Source organism: Diadema setosum, chromosome 5 (genome assembly GCF_964275005.1).
Source record: "Diadema setosum chromosome 5, eeDiaSeto1, whole genome shotgun sequence".
NCBI classification, from domain to species: Eukaryota; Metazoa; Echinodermata; class Echinoidea; order Diadematoida; family Diadematidae; genus Diadema; species Diadema setosum.
Genome location: NC_092689.1, coordinates 34,701,225 through 34,717,438, shown reverse-complemented (window position 1 = coordinate 34,717,438; position 16,214 = coordinate 34,701,225). Strand labels below are relative to the sequence as shown.

Here is a 16,214-nt window from a genome sequence, read left to right as displayed (position 1 = left end):
ATCATCTGAATGCAACCAGGAGTAACGGATAAACTGGCTCCTTTTCGCTTTGTTCAATACGCTTTAATAAACGTTTAATCTTTTCTTCAGGCTGTCGTGAGTATCGTCTCATCAATTAGCTATTTGCATATCATCGACAGCCTTCTGCATTCCAATCCTACAATACTTCTAGGTCTGTACCCTTGATTCAGTCAGATTGCCGTTTATTCCTTTACTCAAAATAGATATGTATCAACATGTATTTTCATTCTGTTTTCAATATATTGTATAAACAGGTCATTGTAGTTCGGTTTGATGTACTGATAGTACGTGCTACTGTTTTCCGAAAAATGACCGTAATTAAGTTGCACGATATATTCAATGCAGAAAACTCTTACTAAATTTGAATTTGATTGCGTTTGTGTAAGAAATTTTTGGTCCGAATATGTTTGTCATTGTCTGTATAGGCCTAATCCAGTATATCAAGTCTGGTTAAAAAAATTCCAGGATTTCAAATGACTGATTAACTATTCATCATTCAGCAGTAAATCAGCACGCTACTGTTCAAGTTGGTGCGGACCTGCCCATCCTATTTTTCAAGTTTCTCTATGCCGAATACTGCAGTATTGGTATAAAAATATAAACAGCTAGGCTGCGGTAGTGGTGGTAGTAGCAATATTTCGTCACAATTATTCGTAATCAGTATATATCAACATGATTATAACCAACGCCAATATCGTTATGTGTTTATTATTATTATTATTATTATTATTATTATTATTATTATTATTATTATTATTATTATTATTATTATTATTATTATTATCATCATTATTATTATCATTATTATTATTATTATTATTATTATTATTATTATTATTATTATCATCATTATTATTATTATCATTATTATTATTATTATTATTATTATTATTATTATTATCATCATTATTATTATTATCATTATTATTATTATTATTATTATTATTATTATTATTATTGTCTCTGGATATCACCATTATTCTGATTAGTTTAACTAAATTATAAAGTCTGTGTGAATGCATTATGAAGCGTATGATTGGTTAATCATTGCCCCCCTTTTTTTTGCCCTAATAGGGCAAAATGAAAATGAATTCTGTAAGTTGCAGTTAATGTATAAGGCCCTACTCTTTCTACCTCCATCGTAATTTCCCTCTCTCCTCTCTCCCCACATATATATATATCTTACCGCCTATCTCTCACCTCATCTCCACCTCTCTCTCTCTCTCTCTCTCTGTCTGTCTGTCTGTCTTTGGGCAGTGTATCAATGTCTTGGTCATGTTTCTGTGTTTGTCATTCTCATTCTTTCAAGCTACCCTACAAGGTTTATCTGTTTTGGGTACCCAACCCACATTTATCTTGGAGCAATCCCTATCACCTTCGCTCATATAGTGCAACGCAGTCATTTCTGAAATAAAGAAGATATTTTCAGTCACGCAATTCTCATTGTAGACACCACTGACTTAAAACATAATACCTGTATACTAGTAGTTTATTGAACCCGTTGCACATGACTCAGAGCAAGTACAAAGTTCATCACCACGCACGTATCTACCTAGCATGTACTCCTTTAGTTTATAAGATCTTTGCTATAATAATAGAGTACTGTAACCCAAAGATCTATTGAAACAGTTGGAGAACGGTGTGTATCCCGTGTGATACCATCTAAACATCAGGAAAGCAATTCCTTCATTCCTGTTGTACCAGGGTATTTCTGTCTGGAGCTAGCACTACTATAGCTACTTCGAATGTGCGAAGTGAAGCAAAGCGATGGTATCATGCTTGTGATAATCTCCACTCAAGCATAATTTTTCTGCTGTAATAACACACGCAAAGTGATCAAACTGATACGAAGCAGTACACTAATTATCTTCAACGGGGTCCGGTTCCGAGCACCTCACGCCGTATAGAACTTGTGAGAAATTCCTTGTTGAAAAGTAATCTGCCAAGAACCAAAAATGTCAGCGGACTCTTCGAATGCAGAGAATGGCAACTTGAGTGACAGTAATGGGATCAGTGAAAGATTAGGTCCAATCATAGAAGGTACTCAGGTGAGTGAGAATTAATTCGCATTTTTACGAGGCCGAGGTAGGTTCTACAATGTTTTGAAGGAGCTCTGTCAAAGCGCTGTCCCACATATGCCTTTTTGTGTGTGCGTGTATGCTTTTACTTGTTAGATTTAGAATGAGTTCCTGGCTTTTGAAACCCTGCTCATAAGAGTGCGATTTGTTGTTGCTCCTGTTATCCATCCAACAGTCGTAGTGAGGGCAACAACCTAAAGTCACGTCTTTTAGTATAGTGACAGTCTTTTGATGGGGTTGAAACTAAATTGAGTAGTTGGTCTAAGTAAAACTAAAATGCCAAATGAAAGGGGCGTGGACACCATGTGTTTACTTGGTATTTCTAGGGGCAAAAGAGAACACTTTAACGTAAAGAAATAATAAACCCAACCCTAACCCCTAAACAAAGGTAACACTGACAGCAGGACTGTTGAATCCAGCACAGACCATCATCATGTTCTGTTTTGTTCTGTTTTTGTTTTCAACTTTCTCACCCTGACTGATCAGATGAAGTGACTAATGATTAATGATACTTATAGTTCTACAAACTTGCCAACATTTTCATTTGAGAAAGCGGTAGAATCCAGGATGCCTATGCGAGCAGCGCTAGCTTGAATGCTAATGAAATCTTTCAAAAGCGGTAGTCTACCGCCAAATGCGGTAGAGTTGGCAAGTATGGTTCTAGGTCTATAGCGACATACGTTGTAATTGGAAATGTTATTTCCAGCCATGTATAATATTTTTTTTTTTTTGTATTCTGATTTTTTTTCCTTTGGGGGGGGGGGGGGGTAAGGGAGATATAAAATAATCTTATCTTGAATCTCAAACAACAGCAACATTGAGCTGGAGGTAAGAGTTCCTTTTGTACCCCCCCCCCCTCAAAAAAAAAGTGAATAAAACCCCAAATAAGTATGTATATAGCTAGAAATGGTATTTCTGACCATATATCCTGTTTATCAGGTTGAAAAAATGGGGGATAATGGTTCTGGAATCTTGGAGTATGCAGATTTATTTAGTTATCATGGTATATGAAAAATTAAGTATGTGAATGTGTGACACATAATTCGGAAAATGTTTGCAAAATTTGTGTACAGTATGATAAGAATTGTTATCTAGTCTGCCAACACACAGAATGATATGAACTACTGCCACTCCATGCTCAATTTGCAGACTTCAATAAGTTAAGATTAAATATCAAACAGATTGTAGAAATAGGCACTTAAGGATCAGATATAGAATGATAAATTTATGGATTGTGAATTCATACTTGTTTCCTTAAAACAGCAATCACAATTACACAATACTGGCAATTTCATATTCTGCAATAATGGTTTCCTCACAAGTCTCTCATTGATGTGTACATACCCCTAAAATATCCTTCTTGATACAGTAGTCTCTGCATAATCGGGTAGTGTTGGGTAGAGCATTTCTTACACAATCTTAGCAGTGTATCCAATTTGCTGGAGAGCATGTTTTATTCATAGATACCACAAGCTAATAGGGCACCATCCTCTGTATCACACACACGCAGCACAGTAAGTTAAGATTAAATATCAAACAGATTTGTAGAAATAGGCACTTAAGGATCAGATATAGAATGATAAATTTATGGATTGTGAATTCATACTTGTTTTCTTAAAACAGCAATCACAATTACACAATACTGGCAATTTCATATTCTGCAATAATGGTTTCCTCACAAGTCTCTCATTGATGTGTACATACCCCTAAAATATCCTTCTTGATACAGTAGTCTCTGCATAATCGGGTAGTGTTGGGTAGAGCATTTCTTACACAATCTTAGCAGTGTATCCAATTTGCTGGAGAGCATGTTTTATTCATAGATACCACAAGCTAATAGGGCACCATCCTCTGTATCACACACACGCAGCACAGTATGTCACGTCAGCCACAGATTGTCTGGTGTCTGACACTTGTAAGGACAGAAGTGACACAGCATCCCTGCAGAAACCCAATTTTTAATAAAATGCTTTCAAGGAAAATGACATATAACAAGTGACACCAGTACTTCTTTTCTTCTGATCCCTGTGTTGCTCATGGAAATTTGAAGACTTCTCAAAATTTGTGCAGCTAGACTCTTATGCTGGGCATGCAGCCATGTGCTGCAGCAAATTCTGCTGTCCTCATAGGTATAGGCTCAGAAAGTTATTTAGATGAGTATCATCATGGGCTTCCGTTGTAGTTCATTAGCTGTTTGTTTTTTGATACCCCCGCATGCACGAAGTGTATAAGGGGGTATATAGAAATCATTTTTAATGTTTTCATGTATTACATATTCTTTGAGTGCCTGTATTTGCTTTGCCTTCATTTTCCAGCTATCATATATAGACCATGCATGTGCAAACATTCCGGAAGAGCTAGGAAAATGGTATGGACCACAAATTACAAGGCTAGACCTCAGCTTCAACCTGATCAGGTGAGTGTTGATAAACAAAGGTAAGAGACTGATTTGAATGAAGGGATGTACAGTGTAGGCAAAAAGAAAAGTGAACCATGTGATTTTTCTGAAAATGTGAATATTGTTGGTGCCTGTGTCGATTTTAGGAGATACCAGTCTTTTTGAACAGCGTGTAAATTTAACCTCTTGAATGGTAATCTGATCATGTTTTTGTTTTTGTTGTTGTTGTTGTTTTTTAGGCTCATAGCTATGACCAGAATTGAAAAATAAAAGGATGTCTGCATTAGAGCTTTAAGTTCTGATTATAACTAAACATGATAGCCTTCTTTCAATGTGTTCCCTTCCTGCACTCACATGTTCATATGTCTTCCCAGTTAATTTATCAAGTTGAATTTACGTTATAAAAGAACAAGAATGTTTCAGCCTTAGATTGTGTGATGCAGTGAAGTGTTAGAACTGTAAATCTTGTGTGCAAAGAATATTTGTGAGAGTTTGCCGTGATATGATGTATCATTGCATCCCCTCCATCCCTGATCTGATTAGGGATATTGATGTCAGTTTCTGTTTCAGTATAATATACCAAGACATTAAATTGTCAAACTCTACTCATGAGGTATATACAAGTAGGGGCATTTGGTGACTGAAGTAGTTGTCTGACTCAAAGCCCATTTATAGTTTCCAATCTTGTGTAAAGTGCTTGATGGAAGTCTTGAATATATTCTTAGTTATATCTCACTTGAAGTGATTTTTTTTTCTTTCTTATTGTGTGGACCAGCAAAATCTAAACTAAAGTGCTGATTTCACCAAGGAAGTACAAACCAAGATTACTGTTACATACAAAGTGCTACATTTGATATGTGTATTTAACTCTTCATTTTACTGTGTAGTTGTTGAAAGTTTTCTTTCTTCCAATCAACATTTCTTACTGGCTTTTCCCGTACACGCATTTCTGTTGCATTTATAATACAAAAACTTAAAGGACAAGTTCACCTTCATATATACATAAGGATTGAGAGAATGCAGCAATATTAATAGAACACATCAGTGAACGTTTGAGGAAAATCGGGCAATCCATTCAAAAGTTATGAATTTTTTAAGTATCTGCGCAGTCACTGCTGGATGAGAAGACTACTACTGTGTATGATGTCACATGCGTACAACGATATAAGGAAAATAAAAAGAGAATTTCACAAAACTTTACTTTTTGAATTAAGTGCACATTTCTTCGACTTGATACTGATGTATGTTAAGGGTAATATTATTCCCCCTGCCTTCTGAAAGAGAGAAGTCGAGTGTTCTTTTGTTATGCGAGAAAAATGGAAATATGTTGAATTTTCTTTATTCTTTTTTTATGTCATTGTACTCATGTGACATCACAAGCTATAGTAGTCTTTTCATCCAGCCGTGACTGAGCAGAAACTTCAAAAATTCATAAATTTTGAACGGATTGTCCGATTTCGTCAAACTCTCACTGATGTGTTTTAATAATATTGCTGCATTCACTCAACCAACATGTCTATAACGGGGAACTTGTCCTTTAATAGACTTTAGCCTTTCTGTAAATGTATTTACTTTCGAAGATGTTTAAAACAGTGTGATGCTCCAGATTCTCTCTCTTCACCTCTTTTACTCAGTAGTTGTCCTTTCCTGTTTGTTTGTTTGTCTGTTATCTGGCTATCTGGCAATTTATGACTATGAGTCTTCCGTTTTACATCTGTGCAGGACATTAACAGGCCTAGAAAGATTCAGCCGGCTGGAGGAGCTAGTGGTGGACAACAATGAACTTGATGACCTGCTGTACATTCCCCTCATGCCACACCTGCACACGCTCCTCATGAACAAGAACAAAATATCCTTTTGCATGAAATGGCGTGATATTATAAAAGTAATGCACAGATGAAAGTACATTAGTGCAAACAAAGTGCACTGGAGGGTATTTACAATTGTACTAGTACACGAGAGGGATGCTGCTTCTCCACTAACATCATGAATGAAAACCTGTTCATTATCTGTTTTATAAAATTAGTCTAGGAACCATGATTTCAGCAGGTAAGACTTTGTATGTCCCTCCAGTGGGGCTGCTCTTTGAATGGCCACGCAGACAACTGTGTGAATCAAAGGGATTGTTTGAGTTCGTGCTGCATGCATAGCTAACTGCATATATTAGAGAGCAACTGGCAATATGCCATAGGATGATATGCAGTGCAGTGATACTCTTGTGCTGCACACTTTTTGCACTCCCATGGATTAGTTACAAAAATTAAAGAGAGTACATGTGACTCATTTCAGTGCTTCCGATTGACTACATTTGTGACCGGCGACAACGGTTTCAGGCAAAAGTCGGGAATTTTGAAAATTTATTTCTTCACTGAATCACATTGCCCATTACCTAAGCTTTGCATTGATATAAAACACTTGTATTCTCCGGCACCATAAGTGGGCATAGAAAGAGAGATAAAATGCACTTTTTAAGTTGTTAGCCTGACAGAAGTGCGAGAAAACAGGCTTTGAAGATTCACCTCTTTCTCAAAGACAATATCCGAGCGGCAATGCGCGAGGGGAGAATCACCCATCCGTACAATGGTGCCAATCGATGTTAAGCTCCGCCTTTAGCAACCGTATCGCGTTCTGATTGGCTCACTGAGAGAGTCAAATTTCCCGGGCACCGTCCTCGGAGCTCAGCGTATGGAGCCGAAAAACAATGCGTTTCGCTCGGGTTTGTTTACAGTATGTCTTTCAGCAGTTCAAGATGGCGAATGCGCTAATTGCACGTATGGCGTACATGTACATTATGTGTATGGTGCACGCATTACGCAATGGCATCCACACGCCATGACCGTGTGCATGTAACAGGTCTGGAGCGGTGGCAAATCCACACATTTACAAATCGTGTTTTCATTGTGGTTGACTTGTCTAAAGTTGTCTTTATCATTGGCGACCCGAAAGGCAGAAAATTGCTAGTGCTGGCAAGGGTAACGCTTCCTGTTTGTTTTGCTTTTACAAGACATTCATATGTTGCTTTGTTCGATGGTGTTAATGAAATTAAAACAAACAAACAAACAAACGCGACTCGTTAGTTTGGTGCGATCTTGACATGTAGTATTTGAATATAATTATTCAACATGTGACTGCTCCTTTCCTCTCATCTACCTTCCATTGAGTCAGTCTGCTGTCATAATTTTTACTACATGTGCAAGAAGACAAACTTGAGAATAACTAGTTTTCTTTTCACACGATTATGTCACGCTACATGATTTTTGTTTCACTTCCGTTGTCGAACATTGCTATAGAATAGTTTGGATAGAAAACCAAACGAAGAGCACGCACTACAGAACGAGCGTATAAACCACTACATGTATAACACGGGGCAGAATGGAGCTTGTAATCGTGCACGCGTGGACAAAGCATTCCCCAAACGCTGCAACTGGTGTCTCCGAAAGCCGAATTATGTAAATGTATGCGACGCACCATCCAATCGCATGCGCTACCCTGCGCCGTAGCAACGCTGGGAATATCGGCGCGGCGTTCGAAAGAAGCTCAAAACTGACGAGTGCGATCCAACATAGGGTGCTTAAAATTCCATTTTCGATAGGAAAACCTTAGTCTTATGCTCTGAAATTTAGTGTAGATGTAGAAAACATATCAAAGATTCGATTTCTGCAAAAATCCTAAATCGACAAAAATAATGGTCAAAATCTTTGTACCCCGCCAGGAGGGAATCTGCTCTTGCGACTTTTGCCTGAAACCGTTGTCGCGGGTCACATTTTGTCAGAAACAAAACATTGCTGCTCTATTTCTTGAGAAGTGTGTACAGTTCCTTTTTTCCTCAAGCCTGTTTCCTTTCTTCAGGTGTTTGTGTAGGTGCTTATGGTATGCAGAGTGCAGAGTAATGGCAATAGTCATCATTCTGGCTCTCTGTCTAAACAGGAAGGATGTGGGTCGATGACATGGAAGACGTGTGCAACATGATTTGCAAATAATTGAGTTTCCATACACATCAGAACCATAATTGTGTTCCCGATTTAACATTCACATTAAAATTCAAGCATATTTATCATATTAAAGGGAAGGCAGATCATGCTTCATTCAAATAAGAAAAAAAAAGTGAGGAAAGATCTATAAAGGAATGCAGAGGGATACCAGTAAATGATCAGATTGAGTAGAATTTATAACTGCTTGTAAATTGAAGGAACTGTTGTGTAGGTCTGTTTCAGCTTTAAGACTTGGTAAAGTCACAAGTTACAATCTGTAGGATAGTGATACGCGATCATGTGTTGTGAACATAAGTGTAGCGTCCATGTTTTGCAATCCAAAGAATAGTAAAAAATATGTTGCCATTTCTTTTGACAACTTTCCTTTACTGTTCACACATCACCGATATCAATGTTCTTGTGGAGAAACTCCAGCTATCGCTACCCTCCCTCACATTCCTCAGTCTCCTTGGCAACCAGGCGTGCCCCAACGAGCTCTCCAGCTCAGAGAAAGACGAGGAGGACTACCAGCGATACAGGTGACTGTGGGAACCCCGGGCTCTCAGATCCGCTTTCACTTTCTAGGTCATTGTATTGAAAAGAATAACAATAGTGGGTCATCAGGTTATTCAGATCATAGTCGGGTACCTCTGGATGTTCAGTGTAAATTAAAGACTGGTTTAGTGACATGTGATATTATCATATACTTGGTCATTCTTTGATTACTAAGTCCAAATTTGTGCAATTTTGAGTGAGTCATATTATTGCAAGGACCATGTACATCTTCCCCTCTAAGTATGTTGCTGCTGCATGGAAATATTTTAGTATACTGTGCCATAGAATAGAGATTCAAAGGCTGTCTGTGGCAAAATTGCTCATTGTAAAAGAAGACCAAAAAAAAAAAAAGAGAAAAATTGCACAAAACAAGAAAAAAAAAAAACTGGAGGTACAATACTGTCCTCTGAATCTGCATGTTACACTTATTTCTTGACTCAAGTAAGGGATAGATACTCCAGTAACTATTTGTGTGGAGCTATGTTTGAAAATATTTTTACCTCCAAAATGAAATGGGGACATTATGGCTCATGCATTTCAAATGTGCAATGAATATTTGTTGTCTTTGGTTTCTTTTTTTTTTATTACTGATAGGAGCTCTCTCTGATGCCTGTAACTTGTTCATTAGTGTTGTCTTCTCCTCCAGTTTCTCTGTAGTATGTACTGACTGTATTATTTCCCCACTTGTGTACATTTATTCTTGTCTCCTAGGTATTTTGTCATTCACAGTCTTCCCACACTGAAGTTCCTTGACCACAGGCCTGTTTCGGCCAAGGAGAAGGCAGAAGCCAAGAGGGTGGGGTCGTTCATGAAAGTCGCAAGACCGGAGGAAGTGGTAAGCGTTTTATTTAGTTTATTTGTTTTTTGATTGACATTTAAAGGGACTGTACAGTGCAGGGCATTTCTTTCAATTTAAACTGAATGTTGCTTTATTGCACGGCATCTGAAAGTCAGATTACTTGATGCCTTATACAATGAATGGCATTAATGTCATTTGAATGACAGTGGAAAATAATGACAATGCAAAAGTTTTGTGAAATTGATGTCAAAGTGTCTGTGCAGGTGTAGTTTTGCCTAGCTTGTGGAATAAGAGCTGGTACCATGCTTTGTTAAAGTAGAGGCAGAATGCATGTCTGTGAGAGTTGAAGAATGATTTAGAGCTGAAATGCAAATAACCCAAGTACCTATTCTTTTTTTCTTTCAAAAGAAGTACACATATCTGTTTTTATGTGGAGGGAAATATTTTGCACCATGAAATTACATGTATTATGTTGTAATCGAATATTCATTTCAGTTGTTGTTGTTGTTTTTTTGGTGTGTGTAAAGGTTAGAAGGAGCAAACAGAAATATACAAAAACTGTTTTAAGTCTATTGTGCTTTATGGAGAGTGCATGTGTGCCTGCCTGAGACTATGTAGTTAGATGTGTAGACATGCACATGACATTACGTGCTTATCATGTGTGTGTGTGTGTGTGTCGTTTGTGTGTGTTCACCTTTTTTTTTTTTTTTCTGTAGAATCGAAGAGGGAAATTTTCAAGGCAGTGTTGTTATATGTCTGAGAGTTCACAAATTTGATATGTAGGAGGCAGGAAATGGTTGTGTTTGACTTTTCAGTAATGTGTGCTGATACTGTGTACATGCATGATGTTAGAATGACAAACAGTTGTTTTGTACAAATACTGGTTGATTGTACAGGGGTGCCCAGCTTCAAACAAGCCTCTCCACATGTAGAACATGATTTGCACTAAAAATAAAACAAAATAAAACATAATAAAAAGATGTACAAATCAAAGATTAACCTTTGTGTAAGCAAAGAGGACTCTGCGCTAACAGATTATATCTCTCCCATTTATTATTTTTACACAAACAAGGTGTCTCAAAAAATTCTTGTAAGTTGCTGGATTCCAGGAACTGAACAATCAATTTTATTTGCTGTTCTACGAATGTTTACTCTCTCTCTGCAGTTATGTAATTTAAAAGGAGTGCATCGCGTTACAAAGAGCGATGTAAAGTCCACAGTACATTTCTGTCAGGGCTGTTACAATGATAGCTTGTCTGTCTACTCCATAATGCTTTATCAATCTTATCTTGAGGTTTGGTCCATGAATTACCAAGACTGTTGGGAGGATTTTTTTTTTATAGCTTCCATTACACATATGTTTAAAATTTAGCCATGTGAAGTGGGTTTGTTTGTTGTCAGTGTTTGAATTGAACATAGATATAAACATAAAATCTCTTTTGAAAATGTGACTCCTAGTTTCTGCTCATTTTACACAAATGAAATGAATAATGAATTGCCTAGAAATGGAAGCACATTTCTTAGTTTTTCAAATGTTGGTAAAGTGTGAAAATTAATGACCAAAGAATGATATTGAATTATCAAGTCATGGAAAATAAGATAGTCCTCTTCCTCTCTTCTTTTTGGTAGTCTGTTTTCTGATTCTGTTTTCCTCTCTTTTGTGTTTCTCTCTTTTTTCATCAAGATGATCATGAACAATGATATTTGTGTATAAATGTACATATTTATGTATTTTCATATTGATATGTTATACAGAGAATTTAAATAATTAGTTAGTTGTCCTCTCACTTGATGTGAGCAAAATATTTTCATTCATTGTGGATACCAAGAGCATCCAAGTGCTAAATGTGGATGAAATGGACCCATGACATGCTTTGTAAAGATAGGTCTTTCTCCTTGACCACTGAAACAAATTGAATTTGGTTTTCTGCAAGATGTAGGTAACAAGTTATAGCTTCATTCCATGAAATAACATTTAGATTGTTTGATTATTTTGAAAATCATCAACACAGAAAGTTCGATCGTAATTTTTGATGGACATTCTGTGTACATGATATCATAATGTAGTACCCAAATTTTGTATGGTTTGGAGTTGAAGAGACTCGAGGCTCATAGCTATGGATAGGTTGCTTCTCTTCCAAGTGCATTTTGCCGTTCATTTCTTAAAGGCCAGCTTCATTCAGATTGGAGCGTTTTGAAATGGTGGCAAGGTTTCTTCAGTCAGTTCAGTTCCATCTATTTTCCACAGACTTTGAAGAATGTGTGTATGTGTGAATAGATTACAGTTAAGGCAAGGATATTTTATCAGTAATCTCCATCGTTTGTCATTGGAGCAAACTGACATTGGTCTGTGACTTTGCCCAAGTTGATCAAATGATCACTCGATGGTCATGGGTATGGATAGGATTGCTTCTCTTCCAAGTGCCTTTGATTTCTCAAAGGCCAGCTTCATTCAGATTGGAGCGTTTTGGAATGGTGGCAAGGTTTCTTCAGCTTGGTTCCATCTATTTTCCACAAACTGTGAAAAATGTGTGAATAGATTACAGTTAAGGCAAGGATATTTTATCAGTAATCTTCACCGTTTGTCATTGGAGCAAACTGACATTGGTCTGTGACTTTGCCCAAGTTGATCAAATGATAAGGGATCGAAAATCACTTTGTATGTATTTGTACACAAGGCACTGCATCATTTATATTGTCCAAAATTAAAGGAGACTGCAGGGCTGAAGAAGACTTTGTTTATTTGCTTTTGCTATAAAAACACATGCCACTGAAATCTATTGTATGGCTATGATTTCTGTGAAGAAAAAACAAAACAAAACAAGATATGCTTGGTAGCCTTTGTGGAATTTGTTGGGTATGTAAATTCTTTGTGTGACTTTTGTTTGTGCGCTTTAACAGTGCATTGAGTGCTGGGTCCTCTGTATCGATAATAGACCAGTTTGTGATTCCACTTTGTGCATGAGCAGAAAAAGATCATTTGTACCAACAGGCATTTTGGTTTATTGTTCACTGAGATAAGCATCTGTGACGTGATGATTATTCATGTGATCCTTATCTAAATAGTGCTTGCCAGCACATCCACCTGACAGCAAGCCTGGTATTTGGCAATATCAAAAGAGAAAGGTTGTTATTGCATTCAATACGAAACAATGAATTAGATGCCTGCTAAAGTGTCAACTGACAGACTATTCTGGTCACCTGGTCTAAACACAATTTCATACTTTGTTTGAACATGAATTCCACAAATTGTTATGTCGGGCAAGCTTATGCATTATACCGCTTTGAAAACGAGTGAAGTGCCTAACCAACTGAGACGAAAGAAAGGTCATTTGTACCTAGGTGTACATGAGCTAATTACGAACTGGCTTATTGTAAAGCGTTGGCTGCACACATGCATGTACAGTGGGTACTCAGTAGCTATAGCAGGGCTCAACGCCAACTTTTCTCCCCATTGGCCCGTCCGGGCCACCAATATCTTTATATTTTGAATTGTGGTCAGGTGGTAAAAAAAAAGAAGGATGTATTGGCCCAAAATAAAGGGAAAAATAGATCTTGAATCCTATTTGCCTGATCGATCCACCAAATGATAACCGTTTTGAAAATCTGGTGGCCCTACATCAATTTTTAGTGGCCCTGGGCCATTGGGCCTCTGCTAATTTTGAGCCTTGGCTATAATATCACACCTGCTCAAGCATTGGTTTGCCCGAGTGCACACAGGGGCCAGTGATATACAGTATTGGTCTGATGTAGAACATCAATTTCATGAAGTAATTTATCATGACACAGCATCAACACGACCAAAGAATGCACGGAAGTTGTCCTTTTGTGGAGTCTGTAGTGAACTTTAGAGTGAAACAATAGTGATATTTGTTTAAGAGTCTATCATATATAGCAAACACAAAGTTTTTACCCAGTGGTGTTCATTAATTAGATATTGATCGTGTAAGAGAGATGAATTCAATGACATCATACCTAGTTAAAATTAGGGTATCGAAACGCTCAATTTACCTTAACCTGCGTTAAGGTAGCAGTATTAGAAAATGTGTTTATGATTGTAACAATAATTCTTGAATATGTCATGAATGATTTGGTTTGATGATTTACTTCAGACCAATCCTGACAGAAAAAACAAACAAACAAACAAACAAACAAAATACCTGCAAGTGTTATGAATAATTCATTAATGACTGACTAGTTACAGACTTCTAGGATACCAGTGCTTGTAATAAGGGCCCATGTATACTTTGTAAATATGCAGTCATGCATACATACATAACAATACATGGTCATTCTTACATTCATGTTCATTCATGCACATTCATTCACACATATCTATACATAAATATTATGCATGCAATGTACATTATATGTACAGTATATGTACATGCATATAACGTACAGTATATGTACATGCATATAACATGTACATTCGTATGCTCATACATGCGTAAGAACAATCATGATAAAATATGCATACAATGAACAGTAGTGTTTTAGGTGAAGCTTTAGAGAATATGAGAAAGTATGGAGCTGCATGTGTTGAGCCCTGGTCAGCATCACTCGACCTCTGTCTCACTTGTTTTTTGCTTGCTCAACTGATTACTGGTTGATGGGTATTTATCGAGATTGTGTAACCTTTATACATGAATCTTCCTAAATAGTTGCATGAGCAGGTCTGTCCTTTGCTTTGTGGAATAGCAACACACACCTGCTGACGTGTAAACAACGAAAGACAGAATACTGAGTGTCCATGTGAGCATTAGTTATGGTAAATGAAACTTAACTGCTCTGTATCTAGCTCACCCTGATTGTGTATGCATGAATATGTTTATATTTGCTTCTGGTTGTGTGTTAGTCGAGTGTGTGCCATGCGTATATGTGCATATATATATGGAGTCATTCATCTTTGTTTTTAGGGAGTATGTGTGTGTCTTATTAAGAATTTGAAGCCTGAATTTAGTATGAAGGCATCTATTATATATTTTTACATGCAATTTTAATGCACATGCAATAAGTGTGTTGCTTGTATCAGTGCTTTTTGTTTATTCAGTTCAAAAGGATTCATTATCATATTGACAGTGATTGGTTACAGTTGTTTTGTTTTGTTTTAATTCTCTCTACACCACAGGAAGATGCTGAAGATGCACTGGCACACAGTTCAGACGTGTACACGCCCCTCCCCAGTTCTGCCCCACGGTTTGGGGGAGACCCCCAAGGTAAGCCAGTAGCTTCATCCCTCAATCTAGCACTCATTGCATTGTCTTACATCATAGGCAAGACTAATAATGCAGTGGTTCGTGTGATGGGCTGGATTTTCAACGGTAGTCAAGGTTGTGGATATCGCATTCCCACTGAAAGTTGAGACAGCACCAAGAGATCCAAATGGCAACAGGTCATCTGTCCATTGTACATCCATCTTAACGTATCTGCTGGAATTCTATTTTCTTTTCTTTTTAATATTTTCATTTATCTTCACAAATTTTAAATTTTACTCTCAAAACTTGTGGATTCTTTTTTGTAATGTGTGATGAAGTAACTTTGCACCCATTACCCCTGGGCCTCATGCCATAAAAATTTGATATGATAGCAACTTTTGTTAGAATAGCAATTGTCATCATGGTAATGACAAGAATCAAGCTTCCTGATTAGCTGTTGCTATGGGAAGTTGCCATTCTAGCAAGAGTTGCTATTCTAACATCTTTTATGAAATGGGGCCCTGTAGTGACCAAACTTGGATCAGAGATGCGCTTAAATGATCTTCACATCATGCTGCTGTCCAAGGTCACATGCTGAGGTCAAAGTTCATTGAAGTCCACATGTTCAAGTTTACCTGCCAGACTCTCTTGTTACATACCCTGCATTGTCCAAAGTAGGCAGGACTTAATCTGGCAACAGCCTTGTTAATTTCAGTCTGATTTGTAATCAAGCTGGTGGAAAGATAAAACAAAAAGTGATGAAACCTCGCATAGCAATGAGTGAATGCTTTGTTTACATCTTTAGCTATCTACTCATGATGGTTTCTCCCTCTCACACTCGTGTCGTCTTCTAGGGACGTATGGACGGTGCAAATACGTGTATTACGGCCGCCATTCGGAGGGAAACAGGTTCATCCGAAACAACGACCTGTGAATCCAGATCCCACCGTGTCACAGCCAACCAAAGGAGAGCGCCCCCTGTAGTCATGTCCCCCTTCTTGTGGCATCTGACAGCTGTTGGGATGAACATTCATAACATCAAGGTCATGCTATTCAATCATCCCACCCCACCCAAGTTTGTATCTACAAAATGGCGGTATCGAAATAGAAAAATCATGTGATCATTGACTGACCAATGCCTCCGTAGTCGATCTGTCTAGCTTTGTTTGCATATTTCGTATGTTGATCTTGAAA

At 37.4% G+C, this 16,214-nt stretch overlaps 1 protein-coding gene across 1 annotated transcript; it reads left to right on the top strand.

Moving 5' to 3' along the window:
• Positions 1 to 1,929: 1,929 nt before the first annotated feature.
• LOC140229330 (leucine-rich melanocyte differentiation-associated protein-like) lies at positions 1,930 to 15,954 on the top strand. The gene is made up of 7 exons (XM_072309606.1): positions 1,930 to 2,069; positions 4,415 to 4,515; positions 6,220 to 6,346; positions 8,868 to 9,007; positions 9,735 to 9,858; positions 14,954 to 15,041; positions 15,875 to 15,954. The coding sequence occupies exons 1-7, from the start codon at positions 1,977 to 1,979 to the stop codon at positions 15,952 to 15,954; spliced, it is 753 nt and encodes a 250-aa protein (XP_072165707.1). The 5' UTR covers positions 1,930 to 1,976.
• Positions 15,955 to 16,214: the final 260 nt, after the last annotated feature.